Here is a 16933-nt window from a genome sequence, read left to right on the forward strand (position 1 = left end):
CAACAGCTGGTGATATCCAGCCCCCTTTCTTCTGTCTTTTATTTATTTTTTGCCTAGCTTCCTAATTTTTATTCTGACTCACTTCCCTCAAGTTGTGGATTGCTATTTTGATATAAACAAGCGAGACTTGCCCACCTGCTGATCTCTAATACATACATTGGCTCAGAGTTAAATCAGGAAGAGACTTTAGATCATTTCATTCAACTTTGTCATATGACTTATGAGGGAACTAGGGTTTAGAAAGGAGCCATGATTAGCTCAAGATAACATGGCTAGTTGAGTTCAAACACGTGAGAGTGATTACTCCCAAGCACTTTTTTTTGGCCTTTTCACCTTTCTTACTCAATAAATTCCAAACCCTATTGATTTCAAGATCAAATACAAAATACTCTGGTGCTCAAAGCCCTTCATCACTTAGCCTCTTCTCCCTCTTCAGACTTCTCACTTGTCAACATATCTCTTTGTTTTTTTTATTATTTTTTAATCTTTTTTATTTTATTTTTACACAATAGCTTTTAGTTTTCAAACTATATGCAAAGATAGTTTTCAATATTCATCCTTGTAAAAATCTTCTGTTCCAAAATTTTCTCCCTCTCTCCCCATCTCTTCCTTCCCCTAGACAGCAAATAATCCAATAAAGGTTAAATATGTACAATTCTTCTAAACCTATTTCCTCATTTATCATGCTGCATAGGAAAAATTAGTTCAAAAGGAAAAGATGAGAAACAAAAAAACAAACAAGCAAATGACAACAACAACAATAAAAAGTTGAAAATGCTATGTTGTGATCCACGTTCAGTCCCCATGATCCTCTCTGGATGCAGATGGCTCTCTTCATCCAATTCATGGAACTGGCCTGAATCACCTCATTGTTGAAAACAGCTAAATCCATCACAGTTGATCATTGCATAATTTTGTTGGTGGAAATACATTCTTTTTGATCCAATGATATTGTCTCCTGAGCTGTTCCATGATCAAGACCCTCTATTTCTTAGCTCTGGGCATTTTCTCTGACTGACCACATGCTTTACCATTTTCCTTCTTCCTACTAGCTATCCTGACTTTCTTTAAGTCTCAACTAAATTCCTAAATCTTCCTTAATTCTCATGCCTTCCCTCTTAATTAGTTCCTATTTTCCCTATGGATAGTTTGTTTTCATATATTTGTTTGCTTATTGGCTCCTCCTTTAGAGTATGAATTCCTTGAAACCAGGGACTATTTTTGCCTTTTTTTTCCCATCCCTGCCACATATTGTAGTGCCTGGAACATAGTAGGTGCTTAATAAATGTTTATTAAATAATGGAGGAGCCAGGACTAAAACTCTGGTCTTCTCATTCTGAATCCAGCATTCTTCATATTATTTTTTGTTGGTGTTATTATTTCAATTGTATTGACTCCTTGTGTCACTTATTTGGGGTTTTCTTTGCAAAGATACCGAAATAGTCTATCATTTCTTTCTATGGCTCATTTTATAGATGAGGAAAAAGGTTAAATGACTTGTCCAGGTTTAAATAGCTAGTTAAGTGTCTGAGGCCAGTCTTGAACTTAACAACAGTGAGTCTTCTTGGCTCTAGGCACTTTATCTACTGCACTTGTCCTATACTGCCCCTTTTCTACACTATACTGCTTCTCCTGTGTAGATTATAAGCAGGATATTAATTCTTCCCATTCTCAAGCTAATCATCTTCCTTCTGTCCCAACCCATCTTATTTGTTGAGTTTTGATCTTAAAATTGTTTGTGAAATAATTAATACTTTGGAGATAGGAATTCCTTGTATAAAACCAAAGGGGAAAAGACTTGATAGTGAATACTAAAAAAAAAAAAAAAAAAAAAAAAAAAGAAAAAGTACTTTGTTTCCTCAATAGTATTTTATTTTCCTAATTACATTTCAACATTCATTTTTGTAAGATTTTGAGTTCCAAATTTTTTTCTTCCTCCTTCCTTTATCTTTCCCCTCCCCAAGACAGCAAGCAATCTGATATAGATCATATATGTATAATCACTTTAAACATATTTTCATTAAAAATTTTTAAATAGTACTTTATATCCATTATAGAATATAAAATCCTGAGGGCAGGACCTGGTTCAAGTTTGTCTCTGCACTCCCAGTGCCTAACATGTGGTTAGTGTCCGATGAATATTTGTTGAATGCATTCTCATTTGGTCTTCACAACAACCCTGGATGATACAAAGTAGAAATACTATTATCACCATTGTACAGATAAAGAAACAAGGCTTAGGAAAGCCAAGGTCACAAAGTTTGCAAGAATTGAGATTTAAGACACAAAGTCTTGCTTGTTTCCAAGTCCAGTGTTCTTTCTTCTACATTACATTGAAAAATCTAAGTTTTTAAAGACTGGACTAGAGCTGTGTGTATAGTGATAAAGGAAAAGCTTATTTTCTTAAAAGCATAAAACTATTCTGCCAATCTTTAAATGCTACTAAGCGATAAAAAATTTCTGCTTTTAATCCTTGGAGAGTGTTTAATAAAAGACAAAATAATGGTAAGAAAATTTCTCCCATATAATCAATCCTCTTTTTTTGCTTGGAATTCAAAATACATTCAATCATCCACCATATACAGAGCTGGCACATGTGCAGGGCACTGGGGGAAGAGAGGAGATAGCAAGAAGGATTGCCAGTTGCTCTTATAAGGAAGATAAGGTTTTGATACACGTACCTGAAGTGTGCTAGGGAATTCAGAAGAGGGAAAGATTGACTGGGGATATTGCTTTCAATGTGAATGAGAAGAAACAAGATATCTTCATGGGGAGGCATTTCAAAGGTTTCACAAGCTGATGCTTGTGAGGGATGCTAGGGCACATGAAGAACAGATAGGAACAACAAGAATGAAAGTCAACCAAAGATCTGAAAATAATGGGTTAATACTAACAGCAGAATTCCTGGAATAACTTTTTAAGGGCTAAACTTTAGATGACTTTTTAAAACTGGAGAGTCTCAAGCAGAGGCCAGATGACCAACTGTCAGGGATAATAGAGAAGAGATTCCTGTTCAGATAGGCGCTCACCTCAATGAGTTTTGCTTCTGGTTCTAAGACTCCTTTCCTAAGGTATTTGTTTTTAGTTAAGACATTTTAAAAAAATGTTGGGATCTTTTGTTCTTATTTCATATTTACCAATGTAATTTCCTTTTCTCTCTAATCTTCCCTTGCAACAAGCTCTTCTTTTATAAAAGGAGTCCATGAATTTAAACAAATACTTTGATAAGTATTCCCATATAATTGTGTTTCTTTTTAACCTATTTTATATATTTAAAAATATTGTTCTGAGATGGGGGTCCAGATTGTCAAAGGGGTTCACAATACAGAAAAAGGTAAAACACTCTTGCTTTATAACAGAATAAAGAGAGGGGGAAAAAATTGCATCCCAAAGCCAACATTATATACAGGGTTCCATATTCATGATTCCTTACTTCTGCCAAGAAGAAAGGAAGGGAGTAAAATGAAGACTTGGCTTTGAATTGTGGCTCAGACACTTAATAGTTGTATGATTTCAGATCATTCACTTGACCTCTCTCAACTACAGTTTTCCCATCAAATAAGATAATATCTGTAAAATGCTTAGCACAGTGCCTTGCATATAATTGGTGCTTAAATGCTTGTTTTGGAGGGCAGCTAGGTGGTGCAGGGGCTAAAGCACTAGGCCTCAGAATCAGAAAGATCTTAATTCAAATCTGGTCTTAGACATGTACTAGCTGTGCCATGTTGCACAAGTCACTTAACTCTACCTCAAAACAAAATAAATGCGTCTTTCCTCCCTTTCTTCCCCCCATCTATAAATTAATAATACCACTTTCCCCATCAGGGTTGTTGTAGGGATTAAATGAGGTAATATTTGTAAAGTACTTTGCAAACTTTAAAATTAATGCTGCTATAGCTTTTGCTATTCCCTGGAGCCAAGATTGATCACAACATTCAGATTATTTTGTTATTGTCTGCTTGCATTGCTGTAATCAGTAAATATATTGTTTTTCTGGTTCTTCACTTTGCATCTCATATGAACTTTCCATGTATCTGTAATCATCACACTCATTGTTTCACATTAATATTCCATTCATATAGCACAATTTGTTTAGCCATTTCCCAATCAAAGAATACCTGCTTTGTTTCTAGTTCTTTACTTACACAAAAAGTGCTGCTAAAAGATTTTGGTATATATGGAATCTTTCTTTTTCTCATTGACTTCCTTGGGAAATATGTCCAATTGGAGGACCTCTGGGTCAAAGGCTATGGACATTTTAGTCATTTACTTGGTATAATTCCAAAGTGCTTTCCAGAATTGCTGAGAATTCACAATTTTACTAATGATACATTAGTGCCCCATGTCTTTCCCCAACTCCTCTATTGATCATTCCTATTTTTGCCATCTGCAATTTGTTGAGCATGAAGAGAAAATTCAGAAAAACATCACAATTTTGAAGGCATTGGGGAATCAGTTTTCATGATACCTGAAAAAGGGAAAGATAACAACGACTTGGAATTCTATAAGTTTTACTATAGAATTTAAGCTCTTTGAAGGTAGATACTTTTTCACTTATGTCTTTGTACTTCCAGTATATAGTATAGAACCTAGCACATGGCATGTGCTTAATAAATGTATGTTAATGGATTTTTTAAAAAATTCAGGTATTGTTACTCAAAAAAGGCAACTGCAAAAATCAAGAATAACCAATCTATATACCTGTTTTTCTAATCCTATAAAATTTTCACAGTAGTAATCCATGTATAATTGATAACAGTTTGCAAAGGAAACAACCATGCATCAACAAATGCTGCACTATAGCAAATTGCATCTTTATATCCACACAAAAACTTAAAGACATAAAGAATACTAATAGTCTTCTCATGATGGTCTGTGATTGTCATGGAATAAAACTGTCTATCACTCAAGAGCAATGGACAGCCACGTTGTAAGTGCATGAATAGGTTATAGTGCATTAGTAAGTATTACATGCATGAAAAGCAGCATAAGAAACTATATGCCTGAGAAAGAAAGGATTTAGATCTTATAGCAAGAGTGAGTGATAACCAATGGACAGACCACTTGCTCCGTAGACTTTCATGCAATTTCCAGATCTTTAGAGGACCCCTATATGGGTTAGTTGGATTGCTTGTGGAGGAAATGGATGTCACACTGGATGGAATGACATGAATAAATTGTGTTTTGAATACTAGATGAATTATTCCTTTCAGTGAGATCATAGATCCATTGAAATATATGTATGTTTTATCTCTGTTCTCTTTTCCTATCCCTACTCTCCATATTCCCATGGTTGACCCTATATTCCTCTAAGGAATGTGTCATTTTATTTTTGTTTTTTGTAGCCTCATCACCTAACATAATACCGTGGAGATAGTCCCGTAAAACATATTTATTAACACAAATTGCTTTTTTGTAATTCCTCTATCTTCCTCCCCCTTATACAATAGATTTTTTCCTCCTGCAAGTGATAAATTGCCTTTTAGATGTTTCCCAATATGTAGAACCATTTGCTAGAATTTTTTATCTAACTCTGCAAAAACAGATCTGCTTACTGGCTTCCTTCCTTTCCTCCCTCCCACAGCTGGTGGCTTCTCAGCACCAGGGAAAATCTATTTCCTTTCCTGGCTGTGACTGAAGGCATGTCAGTGCTGTGAGACTCAGTATGGTAGGGACCAATCTGAGGTTGGTCAGAGAACCAGAGGATCAGAGAAAGGGTTCTTCCCAATTTTTGCCATTTTGACTCAGATACATAGCCTACTTGAGTTAACAGATCATAAGTCCTATCTAGACTAAATCAGCCTTTGGTCTTAGAGTGAGAAGACTTGGATAAAAGCCTTGACTTTATTGTTGACCAGCTCCACGATCCTCAACAAATAATTTTCCCTATTCTGGGCTTTAATCTCCTCCTCTGTTAAATGGGACTAATAATCCTTGCGTCTGTCCCCCTCTCAGGAGTGTTAAAAGGATGAAATGAGATCATGCACGTGAAAATATATCCTAAACTTTAACATACTACATAAAAGTCAGCAATTAATTCAGTTAAGAATTAAGCTGACACAGTGCCTAACACATATCAGGCATTTAAGAAGTATTTATTGAATGAATGATTGATATTTTACCAGACACTAGGTGCAAAAAATACAAAACCAGTTTTCTCTGACATCAGGGAGATTATATTCAACTGGAGTGGGGTGAGAGGAATATAGCCACAGTTAAATTAATTAAAATATGTACAAATAATACAAAGTAATCTCTGGAAGGTAAAATCATTAACAATTAGGGCAATTAGGAAGGCTTTAAGAACTAGTATCTGAACTGTGTCTTGTAGGTGACTAGGGATTCCAAGACAGCAATGAGGAAGAAATGCAACTCACCTGTGCAAAGCCCTTCCTGCCAACAGATAACATTTTCATACATGAGGAATAAGCTACTAGGCCATTCTGTCTAGGATGGAGAATTCACGTGGGAGATATATGAAAAATAAGTGTGGATTCAGATTGAAGAAAGCCTTCAAAGCCAGACTTTGGATTTTGTATTGTTTTCTGCAATAGCTAGTAGGAAACAATGAAGATTATGAGTAGGAGTATATATATAATCAGATCTATATTTTGGGAATATTGTTTGGGCAGTGTATGGAGAATAAGTTAGAGAGGAAAGAGGTTAGAAGCAGGAAGATGTATTGGGAGATTTTTGCAATGACTCAGGCTAGAGGTGATGAGGGATAAAGATAGGGTAGAGGTTATGGGAGTTGACTAGAAATTGATGAGAAAGGGGACTTAGAAGCACAGGAGTGGGCCATTGATTAAATATGCTGTAATAGTGAGAGAGAAACCTTGAGGATGATTCCAAGGCAGTAAGTCTGGTAACTAGGAGGATAGACTTCCACAGAAGCAGAGAAGTTTGGAGACAGGAGAAAGTTTTGGGGAAAATAGACTATTTTGTTTTAATCATTGATTTTGAGATCCTGATAGGCTCCATGCAGAGATGTCCTTGGGTAATTGGTGATATTGTGCTGGAGCATAAGAGAAAGGTGAGGGCTTGATATGTAGAATTAGGAGACTTCTGCATAAATCATAAAAGGAGAAAATATAGCTCCAAGAAAAGGTCCAAAACAGAGCTCTAACACTCACACTCTGAGGGTAGGAAAAGGCTGATGTGAATATAGGAGACTCAGCAGGAATGGTCAATCAGGAAGGGAACTAAGAGAGAAACCTTTCACAAAATCCAAAGGATACAGTCCAGGAGGAAGGAGTGGTTCACAGTGATAGCAGTAATCTGATAATTTTATATAAAATACAAAAGGAGGCTAAATAATGCTGAACAGAAGGCCACTTGTGGGATGAGACCCAAGTTCCATTCAATCTTTGATATATACTAGCTCTGTGAATATGGGTGGTCACTCAGCCTCTCAATAAACCTGAGCATTTCTGAAGAATATAAATTACAGTGAGCACTTAATCTGCATCAATGGAGTGAGCTTCCATACCTGGAATCATGCTCCCTTCCCCCTCCATAATGATGAAATTCAAAATCTGGACCAATGTAATAATAATTTTAAAAGTCATCATTAATCACTACAGATTATGTAATAAAATAAAAGAAACTGCAGGTGTTTTGCTGAATATTAAAAATACAAAATATTCCTCAAGACATAACCTGGTAATCTAAATTATACATCAGAAACTCACCATATTTTGCAAACTAACAGATATCAACTCCCCATACTACAAATATAGACCTTAAAATAGCCTTAAGAACTTGAACAGCTCTGGAATTGGGTGCTGACACAAACTTAAAAAAAAAAAAAAAAAAAGCAAAAAACTCAAAATATACCTGCGCACAATTTCCTGGACTTAATATATTAATTCATAAAAAGGTAACACAATTTCCCTCCTTCACTTCTCCACCTAAAGACCAAGGACTCTGGTTGATCTTGAGGTCCTCCAGAAAGCTAGCCCAGACATTACAGATGGGAGTCAGTGTCATTCACTCTGGAACTGAAACATCCTTAAATACTTAACAAGTCATTAATAGCTACTTAATGAAGCATTAATAACTTACATAATGAAGGATCCATAGTTAACAAAACATTAATAGAATTATTTAATAAAGCATTAATTTGTAATGCTTTAAGTTTATTGATTACTTAAACATAGTAAATGCTTACTAAAGCATTAAGTTACTTAACAAAACATTAATAACTTAACAAAGCATTGTTATTAATGCCATATTAAGTTTATTAATTAAAGTCATTTGAAGTAAACACAGTAAATGCTTCACAAAACATTAATAGTTACTTAATGAAGCATTAATAGGATTACTTAAGGAAGCATTAAAGTTAATAAAGTATCATAATAAATGCTTAATCAAGCACTGATTAATTTATTTAATAAAACATCAATAATTATTAAAGCATTAATATTTTTACTTAGTAAAGCATTAATAAAATTACTTAATAAAGTATCAGTAGTTACTTAATATACTAAAGTTATTTAATGAAACATTAATAAAGCTTCTGTAAAATAAGGTTGGACTGAATGATGGTTAAGGTTTGTCCAGTTTTAATATTCTCTGATGTTTTATTGTCATAGAGGCATTGAGAAAATAAAGAGAAAGACAGATTTGGAACATTTGTTGTCATTGTTTTCCCAAGGATAATGGATCAATTAGGGGCTGCAGGTGGGGAGGAAGGGGAAAGAGCTGCATGAGGAAGGAGGGCTTCAGGAGTTTTCAGTGACAATGAGGAAGAACATTTGGGGTTTTCCCCAAAGCAGATGCTCTTCTCTCTTTTCCTCTCACATAATCTTCCATCTCCTCCCTCTGTTTCTATACTGGCTGTCTCCTATTGCTCCAATTTACTCTCTTCTCTTCTCTGCATCTTACAGTCTTTCTGTTCCCTTAAGATTTAGTTCAGGGACCAGCCTCTGCATGAAGTCTTTCTTAATCCCCAGAATTGCTAGTACCCTCCCTTCTAAACTATCTTGCATCTAAATAGTATATATATATATATATATAGCCTTTATATTTATTCAGCTCAATGTCATGGTAGATAGAGTACTGAGCTTAGTCAGGAAGACCTGATTTCAAATGTAGCCTCAGACTAGCTTTGGACAAGTCAGTTAACACCTATTTACCTCAGTTTTCTCATCTATAAAATGAGGGTAATAATAGCATCTATCTGTCTGAACTATTCTGAGGATGTAATGAAATGATAATTATTATTTTTATTGAAAATTTATTCAGTAATTGAACTGAATATTATTCAATTAAATTAATTTTAAAATTCAATTGAATAATTATTATTTCATTGTTGTTCATTTTTGCCTTACTTTTCATGACCCAATCTTGGCAAAGATACCAAAGCAGTTTATTTACCATTTTCTTCTCCAGGGGATTAAAGTAGAGATTAAGTGGTTTGTTCAGTGTCATACAACTAATAAGTGTCTGAGGCTGAATTTGAACTCAGATTTTCCTGACTCCAGACCCCATGCTCTAACTCCTTGAACCACCTAGCTATCTATAATTACTATAATACTGGTAACAGTAGCTCATGTTTATATATTGCTTTAGAGTTCACAATGCCCTTTTCTCAAATCAATCTTATAAGACAGATAAAACAAGTGTTACTATCACCATTTTACAGGTGAAAAGATAGATTCAGTGGCAAAGGTCATAAGTAATTATATAAGCTGCCAAAGGTCAAGACGATTATCCTCCCTATTAGATCTCAAGCTTCTTGGGAGTAGGGATTGTTTTATTCTTTGTATTTGCACTTCCAGTATCTAGCAGATCTCTGGTAGCTCAACTATTTGTTGATGAATGGATTGAAGCAGGTCTCTGTCATTTTCTAGTTCTATGACCTTCGGCACGGAGAATGGTGATAAGAATACTTGCTTTTTCTGTCCCATAGGATTGGTATGAGAAAAGAGCATGATAAAATCAAAGTAAAATGTAAATATTGTTGCTGTTGCAATTAAATTTTGGTATCTCAGTTTCCTAATCTGTGAAATGAGAATCTCTGCTGCTTTATGATTCTACTTGGCAATTTAGCCTGGTAATGGGTGTGAATTGTCTGTGGAAGCAAGTAATTATCCCCCATGTTACTGAGGAAAGAGTCAGGCAGGACAAATGGAATCCCAGTGTTTGCACATAATCGGGAAGGAAGGAAAGTTCTTTCCTGTTCTCCTGATGGTGATTTTTCAACAACAGGATATTTCCCTACATGATCCTCTTCTCTGAAAACTTTTTTTTTTTTTTTTTGCTTTTGCACAGCTGGTCATGCAGATCTTATAGCAAGAAGTGAATCAACAAGTCATGGAGGGGCCAGTGGTACCATCTGATGCTACGGTAAAATGCTTCATCCAAGACACTGAGCCCCAGCCTAACCAAGAAGAGGAAGAGGAGGAAGGATGGCAGCAGCGCTTGAGTCCCCTGATGGGAAGAAAGCTGATGGGGTCCTTGGAAAGGAGAGACCAGGATTGGAGGAGGAATGTTCTTGATGGTCTTCAGGGACCAACCAGACCCATCCAGGCTCCCAAGGTTCTAGGAGAAAAGGAAAATGAAGAAACTTTTGGGTTCAGAAAAATGGGTAGGAATTCCATTCATCTCCATTGGCTTTCCCCTCTCTGGGTTTTCCTTTTCTGTTGTTTGTTTTTCATGTTGTCTTCTTTTTCACAGGGTGACAGATATCTTCTCCTAGTTATGCCTTTTTTTCCCCTTTCTAAAGTGAGAGTATAGGCAAGGGATAGGGTAAAGAAAGAGAAGGTTGGCATTTATTAGAATATTAGTATCACAGAATCTTAAAGCTTGCAGGTCCTTAGAACACAGAAGGACAAATATTTAGAACTGGAAGAAAACTTAGAACATAATCCCTATAACATGCTAGAATGTACTGGATTGCTAGAAGAGACATCTTTAAGAATCATCTAGTCCAGGGATTAATAATTTAAGGTCCATGAACTTGTATTTGTTTGATATTTTGATAAATGTATTTCAATATAATTGGTTTCTTTGATAATCCTATGGATTTTATTTTATACATTTAAATGCATTTTTCTGTGAAGAAGTCCATAGATTTCACCACATCTCCAAAGGGTACTGTGTTGGGGGAGGAGGGGAAGGTGGGGAAGGTTAAAAGCCTTGATTCAGGAAACTGAGTCAGTAAATAATTCAGTCTACCCAAGTCACACAACTATCAAGGCAAAGCCAAGATTAAAATCTAAAACTACAGAATCCAAGTTCCTATTCTTTCTACTATAGTGACTTTTTTAAAAGGTGAGAAAAAGTTGGAGAAGTTTGCCTATCCTTGAGAAAGTCTGAGCAAGTGGAGCTTGCTGACAGATCTAGTAAGTGATAAAACAGGTTTTCTGACCTCTTTGGAGTACTTACTTCTGTGGGTTGATTTTGGAGATTGAGTAACTCAGTGGATGGAATGCTGAGCTTGGAGACAAGAAAATCCAAATTCAGCTGCTTCAAATACTTGCTAGTTCTGTAATCCCAAGCAAGTTTTAACCTTTTTTAGCCTCAGTTTTCTCATTTGTAAAATAGATGTAGTAATGGTATCCACTTTACAGGGGTTGTTGTGAGGCTCAAATTAGATCACATGCATAAAGTATTTTGCCACTTAAAGTAACATGTAATAAATGTTATGAAACTAAAGCCATAAATAAATCTAAGCTACTATTTTTGTCAGACAAGTAGCTCAGTTAGTGAATAGAATGACGGACTTAGAGTCAGGAAAACTTCTCTTCCTGAGTTAAAATCTGACATCAAAATACTAGCCATGTGACTCTGGGCAAGTCACTTAATTTTGTTTACCTCAGTTTCCTCATCTGTACAATGAATTGTAGAAGAAAATTGCAAACCACTCCAACATCTTTGCCAAGAAAATCCTAAAAGGGGTCATGAAGGCTCAGACACAGGAGGGGAGCAACTAAACAAAATACTATTGTTTGTCAAACAGCACAACAATTAAAAAAAAGTATTTTTTGGAAAATACTATACTTTGATCCACATTGAGTCTTCACAGTTCTCTCTTTATATGTAAGTGGCACTTTCCATCCAAAGTCTATTATAATTGGCCTGCATCACCTCATTGTTAAAAAGAGCCACATCCATCACAATTGGTCATGGCATAATCTTGTTGTTGCTATGTATAATGTTCTGTTGTTTCTGCTCACTTCACTTAGCATTAGTTCATGTAAGTCTCTCCAGGCCTCTTTGAAATCATCCTGTTGATCGTTTCTTATAGAACAATAATATTCCATAACATTTATATACCATAACGTATTCAGCCATTCTCCAACTGATGAGCTTTCATTCATGTCTAAGTTCCTTCTCACTACAAAAAGGGCTGTTACAAACATTTTGGCACATGTGGGTCCTTTTCTCTTTTTTACAATCTCTTTGGGATACAGGCACTGTTTGATCAAAGGGAATACACAGTTTGATAGCCCTTTGGACATAGTTCCAGATTGCTCTCTAGAATGGCTGGGTCAGTTCACAACTCTACCAACAATATATCAGTGCCCCAGTTTTCCAACATCTCCTCCAACATTTATCATTTTTTCCTGTCATTTTAGCCAATATGAGAAGTATGAATTGGTATCTCAGAATTTTTAATTTGCATTTCTCTAATCAATAGTGATTTAGAGTATTTTTTCATATGACTATATGTGGCTTTAATTTCTTTATCTGAAATGCATCTTCATATCTTTTGACTACTTATCAATTGGGAAATGGCTTATATCTTATAAATTTGCCTCAGTTCTCTATGTATTTTAGAAATGAGTTCTGTATCAGAAATATTGAATATATATTTTCTCCCAGCTTTCTGCTTTTCTTCTAATCTTGACTGTATTGATTTTGTTTATACAAAATTTTTTAGATTTAGCATGATCAAAATTATCCATTTTGCATTTCATAATGTTCTCTAGTTATTCTTTGGCTATAGATCCATTTCTTCTTCATAGATCCGAGAGACAGACTATCCTTTGTTCTTCTAATTAGCTTATAGTATCACCCTTTATGTCTAAATCATGAATCCATTTCGACCTTATCTTAATATAAGGTGTTAGGTGTTGGTTAATGCCTGGTTTCTGAATGCTATTTTCCAGTTTTCCCAGCAGTTTTTGTCAAATAGTGAGTTCTTATGCCAGAGACTGGAATCACATAAGTTCTTAATAAATACTGGCATTCATTTTTCATTTATTCACTGAACATGCAGAGAAATAGCATCCCAGCATCCACTTGTATGCTTCCAGAAATAAGGAACCTACTACTTATCAAAGCTAACTCTTTCTGGCTTGGGATAGCTTCAGTGATTAGGAAGCTTCTCTAAAATCTATTTCCCTTGCTGCTCTGAGAGTTTGTGATCTCTGAAATTCTTTGATGATCTGTACAAAAACAGAAGGAGTTCTAACATAGGAAAAAGTGAATTTGACAAGGTAATTGATGTTGGGAGAATCTCAAGCTTCTTTCAGTCAATTGAAAGCAGCTAGTTTGAACATATTATAAACTATAGTGCTAAAAGGATAATAATTTAGAGTCCATGTTGGATGAAGACCATCTGAAGCAATTTAGAATAATTAGATTGAAAATTCAGGGGGGACATGATTGTTCTCTCAGTATTTGAAGTAGCACTCTCAGAAAAAGGATTAGACTTGTTCTCTTTGGATCCAGAGGAAAGATCTAAAAGACAAATATTGGGGATATTACAAAGAGGTGCATTTAGGTTTGATGACAAAAAGAGTTTCCCAATAATTAGAACTGTCCTAAAATAAAATGGGCTGCCTTGGGAGGTAATGGGCTCTCATTCATTGAAGATCTTCAAGCAGGGTTTGGATACCACTGTTCTGGAATCCTCTAAGTTGGAAATGGTTTTAAAAATATCTTCCAACTGGAAAATTATGTGATTTTTTTTTTTTGATGGTTGAATCCAGTTGGAAATGTTTGAAAAGGAAGGAGGTAGAAAGATGCTGGCAACATGATACAGGGAAAAGAAAATTATATCGGGAATTAGAGATCTGAACTTGAATTTACTTGTGTGATCTTGAGCAACTCATTCAATTTTCTAGATAATAATTTCTTTATTTGTAAAATTAGTGGGCTTTCCCATATCTAAATCCTATGTAGGGCAAAAGTCCTCCTTCTCTCCTCTTTTTTTCTTTAAAGGAAGAAGGTAAAACTTCCAAACCATCAACTATGGGCTTGATGTCAATTTCTGACAAAATTGTAGGACATGTTAGTAATGTGACAATTTGTATGTCCTTAGAAAGGGAATCCATGCTCATTAAGAACTAAGATGAGTTCAGCAAGAACAGGTCATTTGAGACTAATTTCATTTCCTTTTTTTTTTTTGAACATCATCAGACTTGGTGGATGCAGCATGGCATAGTGGGTGGAGGTTTGGTTTTGGATTCAGAAAGTCCTGGGTCCAATTCTCCCATTGTCATCAATACAAAAAAAAATTAGGCAGATCAGGAAAATGTCATATATATAATCATATGATTGACCTATATTTTGGGAAGATGTTTCATAAAATCTATCTATCATATCCTTTGCGATAAGATGGGAAATGGTACTTGATGATAGTATAATTAGGCAGATTGAAAACTTTTTCTCTATGAAGACCTAATGAGTAGTAGTTTTTAAGTTCTTGTCTTCATGGTGCTTATAAGGAGTAAAAAAGGTGCCCTGGTTAGGTCATATTGGGAATTACACTTGGTCCAGTTGTTTTTATAAGTGACATTAACAAGCTTGTTAATTAATTAATTAATAGCTTGTTGATATGATAATAATGATAGCCTGGGGTAAAGTGGAGAAGAAGACCAAAAACCAGGTACAGTAGGAGTTGTTGATGCAACACATTTTCATAGATATAGAAAGATAAATTGAGTGATGATTAGTTGGTTGGTTAGTTGGTGCCCTTCATTCTTGAAGATGTCCAAATGCTGTGTCAGATTAAGGTTCAGTGTGTTAACTGTGATTGATCAGATCCTTATGAGCTTGAAAACTCTATCACAGGTTGGACACAAATAATTCATATGAATATTCTCTGGGTGATGGTAGAAAGGGGAATGATTATTTAGACCTGGAAGGGATTTTAAAGATCAACAAGCCCAACCATCTCCTTTATAGAGCAGAAAATTATGATCAAGAGAGGGCGAGTAATTTAGGATGATAGCTATAGACCATTTGGTCAAAGATATACAAGTGGCAAGTAGTATCATAGCAGAGATACAATGACTGGAAGGTGACTGGAATTTTGACCCAGGTCACAGAAATTTGGAAGCTGATTTCAATCTAGGTTTTCTGATTCTACATACAGGACTCTTTCTTTATGCAAGTGAAAAGAAAGTATACCTATTTTCAGGCCTGCAAATTGGGAGTATTGGGGAAAAAAATAAGCCAGAGAGTTGCTGGGAATACAATATGTATCCTTAATGGGAGTACAGGGTTTCCATTTTTAAAAAAGCTTTAGGACACTGAGGACTTTATTGCTAACAGAGATTTCAAAAGCCATATTGGAATGAGCTTGGCAATGATTTCAATTGAGTTGGAGTGGGATAGTGGAGATGTGAGGGATAATATCAATCTCATGTACCAAATCATGTATCAAAAATGATGATTTTTGGATGGGACTAATACAATAGAAGATTGATTGATGCTCTTTCAATGTCTGACTCACAGATTTAATGTATTGTTGTTTTGCTATAGTTTCTTAGAATCCTAGAACTCAAATCTGGGTCATTAAAATAGTTTTTGGGGAGTCTGATTAGTATAGTACTAAATAAATAAATAAGTTTAGGTAGTATTGTCATCTTTATTATATTTGCTCCCCCTATCCAAGAGCATTTAATATTTTTCCAATTGGTTAGATCATACTTAATTTGTATGGAAAGTGTTTTGTAGTTTTGCTCATATAGTTCCTGATTTTCCCTTGGCAGATATATTCCTAATTTTATACTATCGGTAGTTACTTTAAATGGAATTTCTCTTTGTAACTCTAATTGTTGGATTTTGTAAGTGATATATAATAATGCTGATGACTTATGTGGGTTTATTTTGTATCCTTCAACTTTGCTAAAGTTGTGGATTATTTCTAATAGCTTTTTAGTAGAACCTCTGATGTTCTCTAAGTATACCATCATATCATCAGTAAAGAATGATAATTTGGTTTCCTCATTACCTACTCTAATTCCTTTAATCTCTTTCTCAACTCTTATTGCCAAAGCTAGAATTTCTAACACAATATTGAATAGTAATGGTGATAAGTGGGCAACCTTGTTTCACTCCTGATCTTATTGGGAATGATTCCAGTTTATCCCCAATACATATGATGCTTACTGATAGTTTTAAATAGATGCTACTGATTATTTTTGGATTAGATGATTTCTTCCAGCTCTCCAACCTCAGATCCTATGAAATTCTAGCTTAAAACTCAACCTACTGCTTTTGAGGAAGGTTCTCTGTCCATCCCTGTAGATAAACAAGGACAAGATAAGAAGAGGTTACTTCAGCTGCTTCCCCATGTGGTTATGACTCACAGGGGGAAGTGGATCAAGAGAGATAGGTGACAGCTTAACTAGGAAATGGGACTGATAGCCCAGCTCGAACACCTTTAAGGTCAGCTTACCCTCTTGTTAGGGTTAAAAATCTGCCAAACTAAAACTGGCCAAGTTTGATTGCCCCAGAATTACTGCATTGATTTTTATTTTGTTTTATTTTGTTTTTCTACTCCCAGGGTGAGAGAGTAAAAACACTTGTCCATGTTCACACACATTTTTGTGTTGGTATTTGTCCTGTTAAATCCCTCTGAAATACCAGCCAAACCCCCAGTTCAAATAGGAGTTTTCCAATCTTTGGCAGCCAAGTGAGAGGAGAAAATATTGGCCCGTGGGAAACATCCTTTGTATGAAATTAAAAGGTT

At 35.3% G+C, this 16933-nt stretch overlaps 1 protein-coding gene across 5 annotated transcripts in view; it reads left to right on the forward strand.

Moving 5' to 3' along the window:
- The window catches only part of SH3TC1 (SH3 domain and tetratricopeptide repeats 1), a 103480-nt gene that overhangs the window by 36916 nt on the left and 49631 nt on the right, over nucleotides 1–16933 (forward strand). For all 5 annotated transcript variants that reach the window (XM_003773412.3, XM_031943297.1, XM_031943295.1 and 2 more), the window contains exon 2: nucleotides 10276–10591. In XM_003773412.3, coding sequence (XP_003773460.1) covers nucleotides 10318–10591 — 274 coding nt within the window. In that variant the 5' untranslated portion in view covers nucleotides 10276–10317. The remainder of the gene's footprint in view (nucleotides 1–10275; nucleotides 10592–16933) is intronic.

Source organism: Sarcophilus harrisii, chromosome 6, assembly GCF_902635505.1.
Source record: "Sarcophilus harrisii chromosome 6, mSarHar1.11, whole genome shotgun sequence".
Lineage (NCBI taxonomy): Eukaryota > Metazoa > Chordata > Mammalia > Dasyuromorphia > Dasyuridae > Sarcophilus > Sarcophilus harrisii.